Source organism: Trichechus manatus, unplaced genomic scaffold, assembly GCF_000243295.1.
Source record: "Trichechus manatus latirostris isolate Lorelei unplaced genomic scaffold, TriManLat1.0 scaffold00003, whole genome shotgun sequence".
Taxonomy (NCBI): domain Eukaryota; kingdom Metazoa; phylum Chordata; class Mammalia; order Sirenia; family Trichechidae; genus Trichechus; species Trichechus manatus.
The window spans coordinates 5,413,567-5,435,504 of record NW_004443939.1 but is presented as its reverse complement, the minus strand read 5'-3'; the positions used below and the strand labels follow the sequence as shown (position 1 = coordinate 5,435,504).

The 21,938-nt window shown below is 42.2% G+C and overlaps 1 protein-coding gene across 1 annotated transcript in view; it reads right to left on the bottom strand.

Annotated features, from left to right (window-relative positions):
* FGGY (FGGY carbohydrate kinase domain containing) overlaps positions 1 to 21,938 on the bottom strand; it is a 557,022-nt gene that overhangs the window by 85,346 nt on the left and 449,738 nt on the right. The window contains exon 14 of the mRNA XM_004368991.2: positions 15,298 to 15,392. Coding sequence (XP_004369048.1) covers positions 15,298 to 15,392 — 95 coding nt within the window. The remainder of the gene's footprint in view (positions 1 to 15,297; positions 15,393 to 21,938) is intronic.

Here is a 21,938-nt window from a genome sequence, read left to right as displayed (position 1 = left end):
AGAGTGAACTGCTCTCCATGATAACCAGCTACCCTTTCTCCAGTTGGCCTAGCCCATTCCACTAGAGAGAGAAGAGGGGAAGTGGTAAGGACTGACTTCTCTTTTAATTTTTAAAAGCAATTATATAAGTCACAATCCAGTCAGAGTACTAGGAACTACTGTAGGTCTTTCAAAATAAAGAATTTAAAACAAGAAATGGGTTGACATAGGTATCATAAAGCAGGCTATGCCACATGTGTCGTCTGTCCTAGACGACAGAATAAATTAAGAAGCCAAACAGATGATGCTGAGATGACCCGGAAATTAGAAACAGCAGAAAGTTGCTCCCTTTCTTAGGGCTTGAGGGACAATGGGAGGCAGTGATGTGACCAGAGCCAGGGGCCGGGGATATCAGGCTGAGGCTAAAGTCAAAAGGGCTGAGTAGCCAGAGCTGGGACCCGAAAGAGAGGCTGGAAGCTAGAACCACACACGAGACACAGCTGCTGCTGTAATGAAATGGAGAATTGATCTGACTTCTCTTCCTTCAGTTTTCCACCAGTATCTCCCACTGGTCAAACCTGCCCACAAGCCAGTTGCAAGGGAGCCTAGAAAATGTAATGCAGAACAGAGCAGAGGAAGGGATGAACAAGGTATCTGACAGCAAACAGGCAAATGACTAGCTCAGCTATCTTTCAAAAATATATGTAAAGCTCTAGTATACTGTCATTTGTAGCTGGCTAATAATAATGATGATGTTTTCTTTTTAGCTGCCTTTGAGTTTGCTCCAACTCATGGCGACCCTATGTAGAACATAATGAGAAATGTTGCCTGGTTCTACGCGTCTTTATGATTGTTGGCATGTTTGAGCCCATTGTTGCGGTTATCGTGTAGTATCTTCCAACCTAGGTGGCTCATCTTCCAGCATTATGTTGGGCAATATTCTGTTGTGAACCATAAAGTTTTCATTGGCTAATTTTTGGAAGTAGATTGCCAGGCCTTTCTACCTAGTCTGTTAGTCTGGGAGCTCCGATGAAAACTGTCCACCATGGGTGAGCCTGCTGGTATTTGAAATACTGTTGGCATGCCTTCTAGTATCATAACAACACACAACCCACCACAGTGTGACAAAATGGCAGATAGGTGGTAGAATAATGATGGTAGTTATCATTATAAATATGACTATCAGTCTGTATACCTTTCATTGAAAGCTGATTAATACCAATAATTGTGCTAATTATACATATTTTCTCATTTAATCTTCATAAAAATTTTATGAGGTAGGTATTCTTAACAGTTTTATTTTTAAAAATGATAAACCAGGCTTGGAGAGGTGAAGGGATTGTCTTAATGCACGGCTACAGAATTTGAACTCAAATTTGTGTGATATCAGAGCCTGTGCTCTTAGCTATAGCCCTATAATAGGTTTATTAGTTATAATATGAATCATATTGCTAATAGTAAAAAGAAAGGTACTAGATACGTTGAACATGAAACTTCTCATAATCACAGAGAGGATATTTTGAAGACCTGCATTTCCAGGGCTGAAAGCCTAGAACACTCTGTGAGCATTAAAGTTGCCCTTAAAAAAAGTAAAGATTAGAAGAAAAAAAAAAAAAGAGTATAGCATACCATCTGTAAGCGAGCTGGTTGTTCAGATTAGGGGGTGGGGAACAGCTACACCACTTATAGTTTATAAAAGTCCACGGTGTTCTCTCTTGAAGGCAGCAGGGTATTTTTGCTAAGAAGATGCCAACTTCAGCGGCCTCTACGGGCTTGCTGTTTATCGATATTTGATATGCTTCAACAGCTGCTGCCCTTCTCGACTGATGCGTGCTTCATTTTAGCACTTCCTCGATGCCAGGCTGGTAAAAACTTTAGTGCTGAGGTCCTCTAAGAGTTCCTAGGTCAGTGATTCAGTTTTGTTTGCAAAGCGGGCTGAGGGAAGGAATACTCAGGGAAGAGAGGCTAAGAGACATGCTATCCATCCACTAACTGGGGATTCTCAGTTCTACCCCTGGATCCTGCTACATCTCCAGAACATAGCCTATGCTTAACCTAAAGTCCATTTTCAATGTCATGCCCTGGGCTCTCTAAACAAGGTGATACAAGCAATGTTCTGCTTCTTCTGAAAAAGTGCTGTAGAAGGATTTCTAGGTTAGTTTTCTAAGGAATGACAATTTTAGAATTTGGTACTAGGAAAAATGTGATCTCTTTTGAAGAACTGGTATGCTTTCTTTATTCTGTGGACACTGTATGACTTGACCTATTTCCCAGTTTTGCCTTGGCTGCCTGGAAACTCAGTCAAAGCACAGTAATTCCCTTAGTCCAGGCCAGAGGCCTATAGGCAAAAACTGTTCCATCAATTTGTTTGGCTTGGCACTCACCAAACCAGGGTGAGGCACTCACACATCCAGGGATTTTAAAAAAAAAAAAAAAAGAAAACACCTCTAAATTTCAATGTTCTTAGTCAGAGTATACATTCTCCAGCCTGGTACAGAATCAAATCATTCATTTTGTCCTTTGCTGGTATCTTCCCAGGCTTATATGGCCTGTCTGGCACCTGAAGGCTTTTGAGTTTGAGGATCCCTGGTCTAAGTGGTTAGTATATTCTTCTCTTTTTTTACATAGTTTCTGACGTGTGAGTTTTATTTTGCTAGCCTGCTTAGTCATTCATCATTTTAGCTTCCTGAAATCCTTTATGGAAGCAGAATATGAGTAATAAACAAACAAACAAATTGTTTTGTTCCCTAAGCAAAACTGCCAAGTCAGTGTCAGCAGCTACATTTCTACTGCTCCCAAGAACAATGATTCCTGGTGAGTCATTCTGGCCTACCCCACCTGTCTGGCTGTTAAAAGGTTTCCAAGGCCATAGGCTCAGCCCTGTCCTCCCTCAAGCAGGAGAAACAAAGAGCTTCTTCCTTACTGGTAAGTGGAGGCCTGGACATCATCAAGTGGCTTTTGCCATTTCTAGCATGTGACATGTAAATCTAGCTCCAGGGCCCTCCTAAGCACTGGGCCGGGGGATAGGCAGAGGGTGGATCTGCAGCCAGACTGCCTGAGTTCAAATCCCTCCACTTAACCATCCGTGTGACCTTAGGCAAGCTTATCACTGTCTCAAGTGCCTCAATTTGCTGCTTTATAAAATGGGACAATGATACCACCTAACTCATAGGGGCCATTGTGAGGATTAAGTTAATACGGGGAACAGAAATAGTTTCCTATGCGCCAGACATTGCGCTAAGTGTGCTTTCATTTATTGAATCTTTGCAGCAACTTAGTGGGCTCAGTGAACATGGAAACTGAGGGTCAGAGAAATTAAGTAACTTGTCCAAGTTCATTTACATAGCTAGCAAGCCAAGGAGATGGCATCGCCCTAGGGTGTGGGAAGACGATTTAAAGGGGTACTTTCTCTATGCAAGAAGCCTCTTCTTCCACCTCATTCAATTTCTTCTGACCCTGCCCACAAGGGACTCAGCTCACTCCCTTTTCCATTCCCATACTTAGCAGGCAGTTCATATTACCACATGGCCGAGGCTCTAGCAGTTATTACAATATTTACTATGTCAAGCTGGAAATGGAGAGAGATGTGTGTGGGGTTGTGGCAGATGTCCCCTTCTCTGCTTTCAGGGGAGGCACTCTACCGTAAAGATTAAGAACATAGGCCTAGAATCACATGGACCCCTGAATTCTAGCTCCAACAAGAACTAACCCTCCAAAGCCCAGTTCAAATGTTGCTCCCTCAGAAGAACTTCCCAAACTTTGGAAGAGTAGAAGACACTCCTTTTTGGGTGCTCCATTAACGCATTGTATAATAATTATAATTAAAAACAAAAAAAAAACACCCATTGCCATCGAGTCGATTCCGACTCTTAGCAACCCTACAGGACAGAATAGAACTGCCCCATGGAGTTTCCAAGGAGCAGCTGGTGGATTCAAACTGCTGACCTTTTGGTTAGCAGCTGAGCTCTTAACCACTGCACCACCAGGGTTCCCCCCCAAAAAAATAATAGCCAACATAAATAAACACTATTTTGCTTTTTGTTTACTAACATGTTTACTCTTCATAACATGAGTTGTGAGATATGTCTATAATGTAGATACTATTATCTTTTACAGATGAGGGCTCTGAGGCACACAGAACTAAATCACTTGACCAAGGGCACTTAGCTGGTAAGTGGCAGAGCCAAGACTTGAATGCAAGCAAGATCCCATGCTCTTTGCCATTATACCTTAGTACTGACTATTTCATAACTGTAGCTTTCTGTGTCTACCTTCCCCCATTAGACTGGAAACTCCTTGAGTGCTGAGTCTGTGTCTAATTCTTCTTTGCTCTGCCACATCTAGGACTGTCCCTGGTACATGGTCCAAAAAACAGAAAAAACAAATCCACTGCCATCAAGTTGCTTCCAACTCATAGTGATCCTATAGGACAGAGCAGAACTGCCCCATAGGGTTTCCAAGGAGTGGCTGGTGGATTCAAACTGCCGACCTTTTGATTAGTGGCTGAGCTTTTAATCACTGTGCCACCAGGGCTCCTGGCACATGGTAGGCTCCTGGTAATGAGCCCTGGCTCAATGAATCAAACAGGGATTCTCATTACCTACTCTGAATCAAGGTCCACACACATGCCTTCTCCAGATCTAGCCCACCGTCATCTGTCAGCCCAGCAATCACAGCCCCCGCTATCTCTAGCAACGGAGGGGGGCAGAAAATGCATCCTGGTGTCACAGGAAGGACCTGAATAAAAGGTACATTAATGGGAGCAAAACAAGCCAGTGGAGTGATTAATTTGGCCTCCCCTTCAATATTATGTTTACACAAGTTGATTATATAGCACTTAATTACTAATTTGCCCTACTTAAACCAAGAGTGCTTTTAATTTTTAATGAGATAAGGGAAGAAGATGCCTTTACTCAGTAAGGAACAGCTATTTTATTTCCTTCTCTTGTTTTGTCCAGCCAATTAATAACGTTTCTAAGGAAATGCATCCTTCTCATGAATTCTTTCCCCCTCCTTCTTCCTGACCTCCCAGGTTTAAAAAGAGATGGAAATAAACAAGAGCCCCTTAGAAACAAACCTTCTGACCTGGCTGGCTGGTCTGGGAAAGGCATTAATGTGGAGTAACAGGGGTCCTATAAATGGTGCTATCTGAGTTTTTGGAGTTGGGGTGTGTCTGTTCTTAGGAGCCATGACTGGGCTGTTACTCATACAAAGAACACAGCCATAGGACTCCAAATAAGGCAATCCCCCCTACAATCCCCTTTGCTTCTGGTGTTAGTGTCAGATAATTTTAAGCACGGGTCTTAGAACAGCCTAGAGACATAGGAAGAACATGGCCTTTGGAGTTAGGTAGATCTGGATTTGAGGGCTGGCTCTGCTACTTGCTAGCTGTTACACCATGGGTACATTGCTTAAACTCTCTGAGCCTCAGCTTCCTATCTGTAAAGGTGAGGTTTATAACCTAAATGGCACGAATTAAATATCATCTGGAGTACCTTAGAACAGTGCCTAGCTCAGAGTAGATGCGGAAAAATATTTCCTTCTGTTTAGCAGAAGATATGAAAGCAGGGATAAGGGGGTCCCTTTTGAGGACCTCTAGTATGCTTATCATTATCTGTAGAGCTATGGAGTCTAGATCAGTGTGACTCAGAAGGCCTGTCTGTGTCTGTAATAAGATAAGGCGCTTGCACCAGAATGTAAAACAACACACTGATTCTTTCTTTGTGAACATCTTGCTATGAAGAGAATGTCAACTGAACTAAACAGTACACCAGTGGCACAGTTGATTTATATTCTGGTGCAAGTTCCTTATCTCATGGGGGACCTATAACAAACCACTCCCAGATTGGCTGCTGGTCCACAGACCACTCTGAGTAGCACAGTCTAGATGATTATATTGGACACCTTCCACCTACTCCTGAATATCCACTCCCCACTCTTCTCTGTACGTAGCAAGGCTAACTTATATGGACTACATCAACGAGCTTTCGTGCCTCTGACTTTCAGTCCAACAGGGAGCTCATCAAGAGATCAGAGTGAGGGAGGAGATGGGGTCAATTACTTACCTCTTGCCTTACAGGTCACATAGCCCTCTGTTCTGGGTTCCAGTAACTACACCCTTCTCTCACCTCTTCAGGTCTAGGGGTGGTGATTATGCCCAGCTGGTACATACCCCAGGGTACCATACTCACCCTGGTGATTTCCCTGTGCCCTGCCCATAATTTTGTAAATAGTCCATTTGTTGAATTCTCCTAAAATTATCCTAATTTGAGGTGCTCTCTGTTTACCTGGAGGGACTTTGACTAACACAATGCCTTTTTCATGTACTACCAAATTCTAGTTGTCCAGCTCTGACACTAGTTTTTTAGCCCCAGAAGTTTTCACTTCCATTTGTGGTAGAATTAAATAATCCTAGCCTTTGCAATCCTAGGCTAGGACTTGGATCCTGGCTCCATCATTTTGTAGCCATTGGCTTTGGCAATCGCAGTTGCCTCATTTTTAAAATCACTATAATAGTAAAGGAAATGTCCTCACACAGCTTTTAACCTGGTAAAAAAAAAAAATTAAAATACTCTTATTTCTTTGAAATGCATTGATTAAAGTCATGCCACTCAATTATTTGAACCCATGGCACTTTCTTATGATTCACTGCAGAGTACCAAGTAAACTGACTCGACAGCAACTGGTAGTAATGTTTTCATTTATTTTCTTCTGCATACTTCTTGATCATTTACCTCAGTACTACAACCAAAATGCTTTCATAGACTTCAAAAGACCTCTATCCATTCCATGTCTCTGAGTCAAACCTCTTATCTGTATTTTGTGGTGTGTGTGTGTGGGTATGTATGTGTGTATGTGACAGAGAAAGAGAAAGAGAGAGAGAGAAGTTTTTTTCAGTGCTGTTTTCCCAATTACAGAATATTTTTGATGTAAGTAAAGACCTTGTCTTTCCTCATCTCTTATTTGATTCCATGGCCTAATTGACTGTGTTGAATATTAAACTTATACAAGCTTGGATCTGCTATACATGACTTACCTTAATGTAGACAAAGAAGATCCCAAACTATTCATTTCTGTTTTTTTCTGAGTGTGATTATTATGAAAAGCAAAGGCAGAAGTGATAGAGAGAAAGATTAATTACTAACAAACACTTGTTTCTATGGGATGATTTCACATATTTCTTTAGAATTGTGCTGGTATGAAATATTGTCTTAAACAAAATCAAGTCAAAGAGTTAGAAAAATTTTACTTCAGCAATCTAGTTCTGTACTTCTTCAAAGTTGATAAGGACTCTGATATTTGGCCACTGTTTGCTTTCATAAAAGCCCAACTCTTACGTTCCTAAATAAAAACTGGGGAGGGGGGCATTTGGAAAAAATGTTTGTTAGCCTAATATTTATGTTAATCACAATACTATTAGAAGTGTCTATTAATTAAAGTTCTTAATTAGTTAAAATGCTATTTTATATCTACCTCTACAAAAAGTAAATGCGATGACTATGATTAAAAGCAAATAAATAAAGCAAAACAATACTGGTAAGGATGCTATAAACTCTTCTCTGGGCAAAGGAATCAGAAAATTTCCAAACCAAAGAGGCCACCTTTCTTATTTTTATTTCTATATTCAATACTCAGCCATGCAGTGATGTCAAATATGTGATGCTGATAATTTCTATAAATCAATACCATTTAAAAGGCAGTTGAGTTGCCATATGAAACCTCTGCCTTTCTCAAGCAACGGCTTATATTTACTAGGATATTAGCCTTAGAAGAAATGCAACCAGAATGATCCTTAGAAGTGAGGATGGTGAGACTTCAGTTTGCTTTCTTTGGACATGTCACCACGAAAGACCATCCACTAGAAAAGGACATCACGTTTGGCAAAGGGAGTCAGCAAAATAAGGGAAACCCTCAGTGAGATGGACTGACACAATAGTCATGACAATGGACTTGAACACACCAATGATCACGAAGATGGCACAGGACCAAGCAATGTTTCATTCTGTTATACATAAAGTGGCCATGAATGGGAACTGACTTGACAACAACAACAAAATAATAAGATACGGTTTGATAGAATAAAAACAGCATGGATTTTGTATCAAGCAAGATTATACAATGTTTCTGTACTTCAGAGTCCTCATCTGTACAATGGAGACTAACACCTACTGGGTTACTGCAAGAATCCTATGAATGACAATGGATGGCATGTGACAGACCCTAGATAACCCCATAAGGAACAGGAAAGTCAAATATTGTATATCTTATATAGTGAAAGAATTTCCTAAAAATATAATTTTAATTTTGAACTAATGTTTTGAAATCTACATTCATGGTGCCATTCTGCAGACTGGACAGGAACAAGATTTACGATTAATCAGAACACGAATTTGGGAGTTTTTTTATTTTGGGGCGGGGCAGTTCTTAAAAAAAAATAAGAATGTACTGTTAATCAGGTGTGACAATAAGTTTAATGAATGTTAGGTCCAACACCACATTCTTAATTTAATCCTTCTTCAAACTATTAATTACCATTCCAGGGTTTTCTGTTGACTTTCTATGAGGCATTGACATATGGGACAGGATATTCAGAAAATTCAATCAGAAATCTAAATCTATTTAATTAGAAACCAGAATATCGTATCTCCAGAAACACATGCTTGAGCAAAAAAGGGCAAGAGGCTACCAGAAAAAGTTGATAATATCAGGACCATATGTGAAATGAATAGTACTGTAAGACACCTGGGGATAAAAAGATAAATAGAACTAAAATTCACAGCAAGAGAGATTTTAAGAAGACTCCTTGTACACAAGAAATCTCTAAACTTTGTATTTTCATACACTATCAGTGGAAGTATAAATCATTAGCATGTATCAAAAGTTTTAAAGTTAAGTAAACCTTCTGACCCAACAATTATACCTCTATAATTGATTTTATGGAAATAATTTAAGTAGTGTTCGAAAATTTAACTGCAGAAATTTAAACTGCAGTATTTTTTAAAATATAGACATTCTAAAATATTCAAGACTAGGGGACTGATGAAATAAGTCAGGTTACTCTGTTGTTATTAGTTGCTGCTGAGTCGATTTCAACTCATAACAACCCCATCTGTGCAGAGCAGAACTGCTCCACAGGTTTTCAAGGCTGTGATCTTTCAGAAGCAGATCACCAGGCCTGTCTTCTGAGGTGCCTCTGGGGGGGTTCAAACCACCAGCCTTTGGGCTAGTGGTCGAGCACTTAACCACTGCACCTCCTAGGAACTCCTATGGAGTACTCTATAGGGTAGAGAATTACACAACATGTAAAAATGATAAGTAAAGAGACTTAATACATATTTTTAGGTGGGGAAAAACACTACAAAACAATATGCATTGTATAAATTTATTTTTAACTTCAAAAAAGGATAAAATAATAAAAAAATACATACAAAAAGACTAAAAATATAGAAACCAGAATATTAAAGAGTAGTTATTTTAGGATAGTAAGATCAGGGTTTTCATATTCTTTTTTTATCTTAACTGCATTTTCTTATGTTTTCACAATGACCATGTATTCCAGGTAAAGAAAAAATCAAAACAAAAAAGGAAGTTAAGATTGAGTGCACTGAGAAATGGAATGGTTTCCTATTTCTGAACATCCATTATATTTCAGTGTTTCCAAACGTCCAAAAATTAAAGTCATGATAACCAGTTTTACTTTGCAAATTGTATCTATGGTGATAGAACACAAAATCAAGCTAAAAATCATAGAACGTTGGCTCTTAAGAAATAAAACAGAATAGGAGATATACTTCATCATATACCAAATCACAGGCTTTGAAGCATATAGCACGTGATGAATATAACTGGTTCTAAATAAAGCACATTTTGTAAAAAAAAAAAACAAAAAACAAAAAAAAAAAAAAAAGAGGAGGAGAGGCTTGAGCTAAGCATGAGGATGTTTGCAAGGACTGACCTCAAGGGTAGCCCACTGTAGTCAGCGTGGATAGTTTATCTTGTGGGCACACATTACCGAAGGGGTGAGTAATCATTGCTTTCAACTGGCCACTTACATTTATTGGTCTGAAAGACACAGGTGTCTGTCTGGAACGTGACAAGGAGAGTCGATGGTGGGAGCCAACAGAGTCAGCAGTTAACAGGGGCAACAACACTCACACGGCGGGAGGAAGAAAGGTTTTTGATTAATTGGTTGATTCCGAGGGCTTATTTTCTTTACACTGGCACTCCCCTTAAAATGATTGCTGAATTCATTCTGATCTCTTGTCAGTGTCTCCTTTTGCTGGTTTTCGCTTTTGTTGTCTCTCCCACTTTCTTGAGTGGAGGGCCAAAATCAATAGCAGTGTTAGAATTAAAACTTATTTTTTATAAAGAGTCTTGGGGGAAGAAAAACCACAACAACTGCCTCTTAAGAAACGAGAGAAAGCTCATGCCATCTGTATGAGGCCTGCGGAAGCAGAAAATGGAAAGCTTTTTTATATTTCCACCACTTCGCTGTTTGATTGAGCTTCTCTTATAATGTCTTCAGGCTGGTTTCTTATTTTATTTCTTCTTTATATTCCTTAAAACCTCTCTACTGTCTGTGCTTAGCAAACATACCAGTAAAAACCAATTGCTGTGGAGTCGATTCTGACTCATGGCGACTCCATGTGTGTCAGAGCAGAACCACTCCATCGGGTCTTCAATGGCTAATTTTTTGGAAGTAGACTGCCAGACCTTTCTTCTGAGGCTCTTCTGGGTGGACTCAAACCTCTAGCCTTTCAGTTAGCGGCTGAGTACATTAACCATTTGTACCACCTAGGGACTCCTAGAAAACATAAGCATGTTGCTATTTCTTTCTTTATTTCCCTGTTCGTTAACTTTGCAGGGCCCAGAAGTCTACAAAAAATGTTAGAGGATGTCCCCAACTTCTAATTATGATTTCTTGCTTTCCTGGTTACTCAGAGAGGATCATTTTGGAGTTTACTGACAACGATGGGGGTGATGGGAGGGCTGTCCAGGGATGGGAGAGTAGAAAGGTCATTGAGGCTGAGCCTACATGGATTCTACCACCTTACAAATAAAAGGAGGTAGAAAGACTCCCTTCCCTCAAATGCATCACCTCCATCTACTCAAAAGATAAACTTTTACCTTAAGAGCAGCATCTCTGTGGTTTGATTCCATTTTATTTATCAAACATTATTTGGGCCCTACAGTGTATTGCAGATATAAAGATGATTATGACATGATAATTGTCCTCAAGGCACTCATACTCTAGTGGACAGTTTTGAAAACTACTAAAAGGAGAACACCCTTTCTGGAGAGGGATAACTCTTTAAGCTATTATCAGTCATTATATCCTTTAGTATGGATAACTGTTTAAGTACCCTTGATGAGATCCTAATATGAAAAGGGAATAGTAGGAAGACTTTAGAAGTTACAGGAAGGGAGAAGAGGAGGAGAGATAGAGAGAGAGTATGAAAAGGGACTATAAACAGATAAAAGAGGAGGTGGAAGCTAGGTATTGCCAGCATGTTTCAAAATCTGGAATAGCAATGGCCCTTATACTCAACAGATCTCTCCTATTAGTTGCTGTTGTTCTTAGCTAGTGTGGAGTCAGCCTCTGACTCATGTTGACCTCATGCACATTGGAAGGAAACACTGCCCAGTCCTGTGCCATTAATGCCCAACAGAAAATTGCATCAATTGTCCCTCTCCTCCACTTACAAGTCTGTAAAAGCAATGCACAGCTGTAAGTACTTCTGATTCATTTGTGTCACCAAAGGAGGTTATAGGGTTCTACCCCTGGCTGAAGTCTTTCACTCACGGGTCTAAGAAATTGCGAAACCCTGTCTCCTCAGGCCCTCAAATCTCCTTGCTAGGTTCGCATCTGGGGTCCATGGATAGCCATGCCTCCTCTGGACTCTCCTAGCCTCTCCTTCATCTGAGGAGATGACTCTAGCTGGGTCTACCAAAGTCTGCCCACCTGGATAAGAAGTGAAATCCTCCACCCAACCATCAGATGTGTGTGGTCTGTGAGAAGATAAAACATCTGGCCTGCTGGAATCACTGAGGTGCTGGCAGGAACTGCACAGCTTTCTTAAAGGAAGGAGTAGCAGGTACCATGCAGACCAGCCTAGGATCTTTGAATTTCAAAGAAAAGGCTGTGTGTTGAAATTCAGGTTGAAATATGTAAATCACAGGGAGGAAGCAACTCTGCCTCATCTCAACTGCCAGAAGAACTGGTCCCCAGACCTTGGGGTTGTTTCCCCTTCTTTAGCTAGGGGACAATGGAGCCAAACCTACACACGTTTGCATTTCCAAAGCAGTTCCAAACATAATCACAACGGTGTTGATACACCAGGAGCTTATGGCGGTCAATGAAGTTTTCAAAGGCTCTTCATTTCAACAGTCCACATGAGTGGCTGCTATTCTAATTTAAAAAAAAAAAATTTTTTTTAAACAAACTAAAACAAGCAATGGAGAGGGAAGGTGGCATTCTCTGAGGATACAGATAAGCACTCATAGATTCCCTCAGGCAAAGGATGACAGCTGACACCTCAGGCCTCTTTCAGCCTGGGGTTCTCTTTATTAGATTACCAAACCAAACCAGTTACCATTGAATCAATCCAAATAATGGCAACCGCATGTGTGCAGAGTAGAACTGTCCATAGGGATTTCAAGGCTGTGACCTTTCGGAAGCAGATCGCCAGGCCTGTCTTCCGAGGCGACTCTGGGCGGTTAGAACCGCCAGCCTTTCCCTTAGTAGTCGCGCGCTTAACCATTTGCGCCACCCAGGGACTCCTACCAGATTATATTGTCTCCTAAAAACAACCAAAAAAGGCACATCCTTCCTTGGGTTGAAGAGGAGGCATGAGTTTGTCTTTAAGATGCTGTGAGGCTTGATTCTGCTCAAGTCACCAATTCCAACATCTGATCTACCAAATCTTAGATTCCATTCCAGAAGATTAGTTGAAAATCTCATGTAGCAATGATGTCAGTGTGGAATTAAGCCCAGTTTCCATTAAGGGAGGATGTGAGTGGAATCTCCTTGGAGGTAGAAAGCCGGTTTTGTAAGATATCAATGAAGTGCTATAAATCATAATACGATTGTCCTGCTATTCTCTGTTTCACTGCAAACCATCTCCTGATTTGTGACTGATGGCATTTCCTTTCAGAAAATATACTTTTGGACATTTAAGAAGCCAAAATATATTTTTAGAGAGAAAAAGAAATCAAACAAATTAGAAAAATAATGAGACTCCACATAGGATATGGCCCAGAAAGACTTTGGTTTCAATTCTAGCTCTGCCCCTTACTATGTAGCCTTTGGCAAATTACTTAAGTATCTCTGACCCTTGGTTTTCTTATATATAATATGAAGGTAAAAATATCTATCCCACAGGGAGATTGTCAAGATTAAATGAGGTAACACATGCAGGGCCTCAGCACGTACCCCTGCTGTTTTATTTTAGCTGTTATAATTAATCCCAGGAAGGGCTGGACATCTAGTTGCAAGAACACTGCTGCACAAGTTGAGACATTGAAAGAATAACTGATAAGTCACTGACATTTCAACAATGAAGAAACGTCTCCATGTGATGCTTCTAAGAGTACTACAATATCCAGAACAAGTTGAGAATTCATCTGTACCATCTACGTGTAAAACTTCAGCTAAAATCCATAAGCATTCATAAGTGGATTCAATTCCTCGGAAGAGGTATTTCACAGCCATCAATTCCAGGGGCTTAGGCAGTGTGGTGTGGTGCAAAAGACACAGATTTTAGCATCAGAATTTTTTCATCTGTCCATTTCTAACAGTGTACCCTTAAGTTTTCATCTTTCTGAATCTCTGTTACCAATGTCCGTTGCCCATGCAAGGGTGTCACAAGTATCAGAAAGATTATATGCAAAGCACTTAGCACAGTGCCTGGTTCATACAAAACCAAACCCCTTGGCATCAAGTTGATTCCATCTCATGGTGATCCCATGTGTTACAGAGAAGAACTGTTCCACAGGCTTTTCTCGGCTGTAATCTACAGAAGCAGATTGCCAGGCCTTTCTTCTGTGGTACCACTGAGTGAGTCCTAAGCACCAATCTTTAGGTTAGTAGTTGAGAGCAAACTGTTTGCACCACCCAGGGACCTTTCCTGGTATATAAGAGGGTCACAATAAATAGAACTTTAATTCCTGGGTTAGTGGTGGAAAACCTGGCTTCTAGTCCTAACCTTGAAGCCTTGGGCAAGTCATTTAACCTCTTTGAATCTCAGCTGAACAAACATCTCTTGAGCTCTCAGTCAAGACTTAGGAGCCAAACTTCTTGGTTCTGGCATTTATTAGTTGTTTCAACTTAGACCAAGGTATTAGCTTCTTTGTGCCTCAGGTTCCTCAGTTATAAAATGGGGATAATAGAACTATTGCTGGGAGTAAATATGCCCCTAATCCATAGAATGAACTCATTATGTGTTACAGGTTTTTATTACAGGTAAATAAATGGATGCACTGAGCAGTGTGGTAGGTCACAGAGCTAGTAAGTAGGCAAGCTAAGATTTGAATCAAGCCAGTCTGACTCCAGAGCTTGTGCTGTGAGCCTCTACACCATGTTGCTTCTCTACTTTTCCATAAACCTATTGTTAATACTATTATTTTACCACTCAAAGCCTCTTCCAACACCGCATGTAAAATGTCTTTTGCAATTTGGTGGCCGGAAAAGCTTTGTCTCCCACAAAAAAAAACTAGTCTGCTTCCTCTTTTTGAAAACAAGAATTATGCAATTTATCATGTGTTCTTTTTCGTCTTGGCTGCCAGGAAGCTCAGAGCCAGATTATATGTTCAATCACAGCCACTAAATTATTTCCTTCTTCCTATGTCTTTGTTCCTTATTTTCTCTTTTAATTCCTCTTTTTTTAAAAAACTAACATTTTCATTTGTGTCTCTCATTGATAGAGGCCTCAGAGGTATTTGCAAAAGGGTGGGGTCAAAATAAGCAAATAAAAATCTGAAATATATGTGAAAAACTTTAGTTTTGTGCCTTACCTGTTTCACTTGCTAAAAGAAAAATGATCAAGGGGAAATTTAAAAGAAATAATTTAAGAGCTATTTTAAAGGGGGAGAACAGAAAAACAGAAAAACAGAACCACCAACACCAACAGAAGAAGACAAGTCAAATGAAAACTGCAATAAATATGTCTGGGGCTAGAAGCACTTGTGCTTTCCCTGGCTGGAACCTATCATTTCTTAATTATATCCTTGTGTGTTTTGCAAGATGTAAGCTGCTGTCAAGAGGAAGGACTGGCATCAGACAGAGGAGGGGCCAATGCCTGCCCCTTGGTGCTCACATACCTGTACAGAAGCGAAATCCCCCGAGGCACAGGCACCCAGAATAGCAGCGCCCACAAGAACAGACTCCACTTCTTGGGACAGGACCACGGGCATGCCTGTGCAGGAGAAGGCCACACCTCAGTTAGGGAGCAGCACCAGGCACAGCGTGGGGAGCCAGCAGGCAGCCCCAGTAGCAAAAACACCTGACGTCAAAGTAGCAGCAGGCACCGCCTCCTGCCCTCTGCAACTCCCCGTTCCTTGGGATTATCTGGTTCTAAAGGATTTCCCTCCGTATGCCTGTGGTGCAATAGCCAAAAGCCCCATGGGCGCCAGCACCATATGTATCAACCCATGAAACATTGTTGCCCAGGTTTTCCAGGCTCCTGTTAGCAGCTACCTGCCATTTAGCTCAAGTTCAGTTCAGCAAACATTTATTAAGTACTTTGCTGGGCCCAGAGAATACAGAGATGAACAGACTGTCCTGCTCCTCAGTTCTCAAAAGGGGGATGGAGGAGAAAGAGATAAAGGCCATGCAGGGGGTTGGTTCTCTAACTGAGATGTGCTAAGAACAGGGACGTATTAAGAGAGAGTGTGATTAATCCTTTCAGTGGCTTCCCATCTCTGTCCAAGTACAGGCCAATGCTTCTACGATGGCTAACTAGGCCCTACAGGATCTGACCCCACTTTTCCCATCCTGACCTTCTCCTCCTCTCCTCCTAGCCACATTGCCCTGGTCTCCTTGCTATGCCTTGACTATGCTTCAATGCCTTGCCCTTGTTGTTCCCTCTGTCTGGAACACTTCCTCCCAGGTGTCCACATGGCAGCTCCCTCACCCTCCTTCAAGTCTTTGCTCAATGTCACCTTTCCATTGAGCCTTCCTGACCATCCAATTTAAAATGACGACTTGCCCCAACACTCCCTATGCCCCTTCTCTGTTTCCTCATTACCATCTAACACTGTATTTGACTTATTTATCCTATGTATTATCTCTCCTGCTAGAACATAAGCTTCATGAAGAGTAGGGATTTTGTTTTGTCCACTGCTGTGTCTCTGGCATTTAGAGCAGTGCCTAGGCCATGGTAAGTGCTTATAAAGTATCTGATGAAAGAATGTATCTCTGGGGTGGGGATGGGAGGGTGGTCATCCCCACTGTGATACAGTAGAGATGAGGCTTAAGCAGAGGACTGAAAGATGAGTAGGGGCCCAACTGGCAGGGAGGAGCATTCCACATGCAAATTGAGGGGCTGAGGGATCAGGATGAATAGAAGTAATTCAGGACTTAGTCTTTACATAAAGAACCCTGGTGATGCAGTGGTTAAGCTCTTGACTTCTAACCAAAAGGTTGGTGGTTTGAACCCAACAGTGGCTCCTCAGGAGAAAAGACCTGGTGATCTGCTCTGTAAAGATCACAGCCTAGGAAACCCTATGGGGCAGTTCTGCTCTGTCACTTGGGGATGCTATGAGTTGGAACTGACTTGACAGCACACAACAACAACGATAAGTCTTCATAGAGGAAGTCTCTGGGTGGCACAAACGGTTAAGTACTTGGCTACTAGCCAAAATGTTGGCAGTTCAAACCCACCCAGAGATGCCTCAAAAGACAAGTCTGGCAAACTGCTTCCAAAAGGTCACAGCCTTGAAAATCCTATGAGCAATTCTACTCTGCATACATGGGGTCACCATCAGTGGGAACAGACTTGACAGCAACTAACAACAAGTATTTATAGCTACATAACTATGATTGTTGTTAACTGCCATTGAGTTGGCCCTTAGTTCATGGTGACCCTGTGCACATCGGAACGAAATGCTACCTGGTCCTGCACCATTCCCATGATTGGCTGTGGATCAGACCATTGTGATCCATAAGATTTTCATTGGCTGATTTTTAGAAGTAGATTGCCTAGTGCATCTTAGTCAGGAAGCTTCCCTAAAACCTGTTCAGCATCATGGCAGCACACAAGCCTTCACTAACAGATAGCAACTTGTTGAAATGTGTATATACGGACATAAATATACATATATACATACACATACATACATACGTATCTGCTAATCAGGAGATGGCAACAAACTCCACAGAGGTAAGTTCTGTGGCCAGACCTGTAAGATCTTCCTCTACTTAAGACATAAGAATTATTTTTTTCAGAGATTTGATTCTTCTTCCAGTCTTTTCTGGGTAGACATCCTTGATGCACCTTCCCTGCACCCTCACTACCTCCTGCCCCCTCCTTCTACTCCAGGGCTGGGTCAGCTGCCCCAGCCACCCCAGACAAAGAGGATGGGGAACAGAAACCCCAAACAAACTCCAGGGGACTTATGGGCCCCAGTGCCCATACTGCAGGGCTGGTGCTTGAGACTTTGCCAAGAGTGGGCTGCAGATATCAGGTGGGGTAGACTCTCTGAGAAAAGCTCTGACATGGGTTTGCTTCCTGGTTCTATTTGCTCTGTAACCTTCAGCAAGTCACTTAAACTCTTTTAGCGTCAGTTTCCCCATCTGTAAGATGGGGATGATGATAATGAGACTTACCCCACAGGTTTGTTGTGAGGATAAATGAAAGAATGCCTATACAGTGCTTAGCACATTTCCGGCCTATGGTAAGCCCACAAGATGGTGGCTGCTTATTAGAATTAATACTGATGGTGAGTGAAGCCTCTCAACATGCACTTCTCCTGGGCCAGAAACTGGATCAGTGTTATGGAGGATGTGGGGAAGGGACAGGGCAGACCACACTGGCGGGCTGTGGGAGAGCACTGCATGGCCTTTGCAGAATCCCGGAGATTGTGCTGACATTGGTGTGACTGCAACCACCCGGCTCCCACGTGGGCACCAAGCCTTCTCTGTGGACCTGGAGCCTTTTAGAAGATAAAAACAAACAAACAAAACAACCAGACCCGCTGCTGTCAAGTCGATTCCAACTCATAGCGACCCTATAGGACAGTGTAGAACTGTCCTATAGGGTTTCCAAGGAGCAGCTGGTAGATTTGAACTGCTGGCCTTTTGGTTAACAGCTGAGTTCTTAACTGCTGCATCGCCAAGATAGCACTTTCAAATGCTTCCTGGTTCTATTAGCTCCCAGGTCCTCCTTACCCTGTCAAAAGCTTCACTACCTCTAAGCCAACGAGGGGCTACTGACAGGCCCCTCCCCTTGGGAACCAGAGTCGCAGGTGAAGCTGGTGAATCCCCCATTAGCTCTCAAGCTGCACCCCAAAGTTTTCTGGAGCCAGACTGCCAGGTTTGTATTCTGGCTGCCTCACTGACTTAGCTGTGTGATTCTGGGCAACTTACCTAACCTCTCTCTATGCCTCGGTTTCCTCATCTGCAAAACGGGGTTAAAATTTGACTTACCTCACAGGATTGCTGTGAGGATTATTAAAAGTGCTAGTATAAGTAAGGCACTTATATCAATTAATATAAGTAAAGCACTTAGAACAGTGCTTGGCTCAGAGAAAGCCCCATATTAGCATTAACTGTTATTATTCTCGAGGTTTACCTTGTCTTTGAAGTCTTTCCTTACCTCCATCACCCACAGTACAACTAACCCCCTGCTGGACGTCTGCCATTACCTCCTCAGGTTCACTCCCTGCTCTGGGCCTTGGGAGATTGGCCAGTGTGGACCATATCTGAAGCCCCCTTGCCCTCTGGCTGTGTCCTTAACTAAGCTCCTGTTGGGAGGCCCTCTTCATATCATGCCCTCAGACCTAGGGGTGGTAATACTGTTAGTAGCTCCAGGATACTTCCTGGTCACCTGTACACCCTGCCCACCAGGTACCAGTTGCTGCTGAATCAACTCTGACTCATGAAGCGTCCACGTGTGTCAGAGTAGAACTGTGCTCCATAGGATTTTCAATGGGTGATTTTTGGAAGTAGATCTCTAAGCCTTTGTTCTGAGGTGCCTCTGGGTGTACTCGAACTTCCAACCTTTTCGTTAGCGGCTGAGCATGTTAACTGTTTGCACCACCCAGGGACTCCATACCCTGCCCCCATCTCTGTAAATGGACCCTTTATTCCATTTTTCTTCCAGTTAACCCAATTTGAGGGTGCCATCTGTTTTCTGTCTGGTCCTGACTGACACTGACCCCTCCCTCCTCTGGGTCCCTACTGTACTCTCGCTGGATACTAGTCCTAGCACTTAGAGCACTTTTTTGTGTTTTGTGATGAGCTCTTGGCAGAACATTATTGTTCTTCTTTGCATCCCCATGCCAAGCTCAGTGCTTGGCATACTGGTGTATTCAGGGATTGTCTTTGAGTGAATAAATGAACAAATGACTAAAATAATGAAGACAACAGGAAGAGGTAAACCCCCACTCTAATAGCCAGCACTAAAAAAATAACATTTAGAAGAGGGAACATTTAGTCCCAAGTCAGTGGGGAAACCCATTTGTGTACAGTTACTTAGTACACACCAAGTATTTCTTGCAACCACAGTAAACTAAATGGCTCAGGCACACAGAGGCTCTTCCTTCTCACGCAGAGGACATTTCTCAAGTTGGCAAAGCCCTACTCGCCCTGCTTGCACGGAGCAAGCTGTTCCCAAAATGGCAAAGATTCACTTACAACATATTAAACTGCCTTTTTCTCAAACACATCTTCTCCTCTTCTCAGGCTGCCTGGAGGGAAGACGTGAACTAACATTTATTGAACACCTCCTTTGAGCCAGGCACAGAGCATGGTGCTCACAAATCCGCCAGCATTTATTCCTGAGCTCGATCTATATGAAGGAGGTAATATTGTCTCCATTTTACAGAAGAGGGAACTGAGGCTCAGAGAGGTAAAGCAACTTGTCCAATGTCACAGAGCTGGTCTTCTGCTCTTTCCACTACCCCACACTGTCTCCAAAAACGTCTCCAAATTTCACTGTGTTTTTCACGTGTATTCCTGAGAAGCATGATTGGATCCAAGGTCCTCTTTAAGTCTTTCTTTGCAAGAAAACGAGAGCAACTACAATGTTTAAAGGCACCAAAGATATTACCTGCTGCTGTGTACATGGTTTTTACAGGGACAAATGCAAATATGTTCTTCTCTCTGAGTGCTGGGTGAAAGAGAGGAGGAGGGCGGCTTTGCCTGGAATGTGAACTATTTTATCTGATTCATTAATGAATTTAGCAGAACCCAAAGCATTTAAAGGCAGATGCACTTTGCCATTGCTTGTCAGTCACAGGCTTCCAAAGGGAGAGGAATTCCAGGCCTAAGAAAAGGTCCCTTTGTCCAGAACTGTAACTGGTCCCTCGTTAGAGACAAAGGGTCCAGTTTTAATTGGAATCCAAATAACGATTAACAGCCTTTTCATTCAAAGGCCTGGCGGAGAACAGTCTCCAAAGCAGACCTTTATGTGAAGCTGCTGCACACCCGCCCTCCTCCCCTTGCTTCTGAGTCAGCTCAGGGGTGTTAAGTCCTGGCCGATGACCCGATTTCCCAAAGGAAGCCAGAACTGCAGTGCCGAATCAGTGCCCTGGGTCACTCATGGCTGCCCAGCTCTTGGGGTCCCTGTTTCCCACTCCCTCGAGGAATATGCTCCCCAGGCTGATTTTCATCTTCTCTCTTACATTCAGGTAGGAAGTCTTTTTGGCTATTGTTAGGAGTCATCAAGTTGATTTTTGACTCTTAGAGACCCCAACTGACAGAGTAGAACTGCCCCATAGGGTTTTCTAGGCTGTAAATCTTTATGGGAGCAGATCGCCAAGTCTTTCTCCTGCAGAGTGACTGGGTGGGTTTGAACCATTAGCCTTTTGGTTAGCAACTGAGTACTTAACTGTTGCGCTACCAGGGCTCCTATTTGAAGTCTGGAAATTGGAAAGTCATAAATCAAATTTTAAGTCTGAACTTATCTGAATCAGCCAACTGATATTTAGATAAAATGTAGTTATGCTTTTTTCTCCTCATGAAAATTATAAGGTAATCTGGGCTCCTTTTTTTTTTTTTTTTAAATCAATTTCCTCTCTCTCCCTCAGAAAGGCATACTTCCACACGTATTGGATGCCTCAGGAAAGAGAGGTCATCATTAAACAGTTACAAACTTGGCAGAAAAGTCAAGAAACCTGGGTCAGCAGCATAGTGTAGGGGAAAGAGCGGAGATGTTGGGCCTGGACATCCGCAGGTCACAGTATGGTCCTGCCCTTACTGGCTGTTTGACTGTGGATAAAAAAACCCAAACCTACCAAACTTGTTGCCATCAAGTCAATTCCGACTCATAGTGACTCTATAGGACAAAGTAGAACTGCCCCATTGGGTTTCCAAGGAGCGCCTGGTGGATTCAAACTGCTGACCCTTTGGTTAGCAGCCAAGCTCTTAACCACTGTGCCACTAGGCTCCTTGACTTTGGATAGTCAATTTAATTCACCTCCCTGAGCCTCAGTTTCCTTGTCTGTAAGATGGGGGCACCAACTACCTTTTAGCGGTGTGTGAGGATTAAATGCATATAAAGTGAGCTACACTGACATACAGTGGGAGCTTGGTTAATGATACAGTAATTTCTATACCTAACATCCTGAGATATTCATCCTTAGACTGTGTGCTTTTCTATACTGTTGTCTGTCTTGTGCCTCAGTCTACCTATCTCCAAGATGGGGATGATTAACTTATTTAGTTTCATCTCAAATGCTGTGGGCAACTATGTCCATCACATTTGGTAAAGCTCTCATCTGCAGGAAGTAGTCAAGGGTAT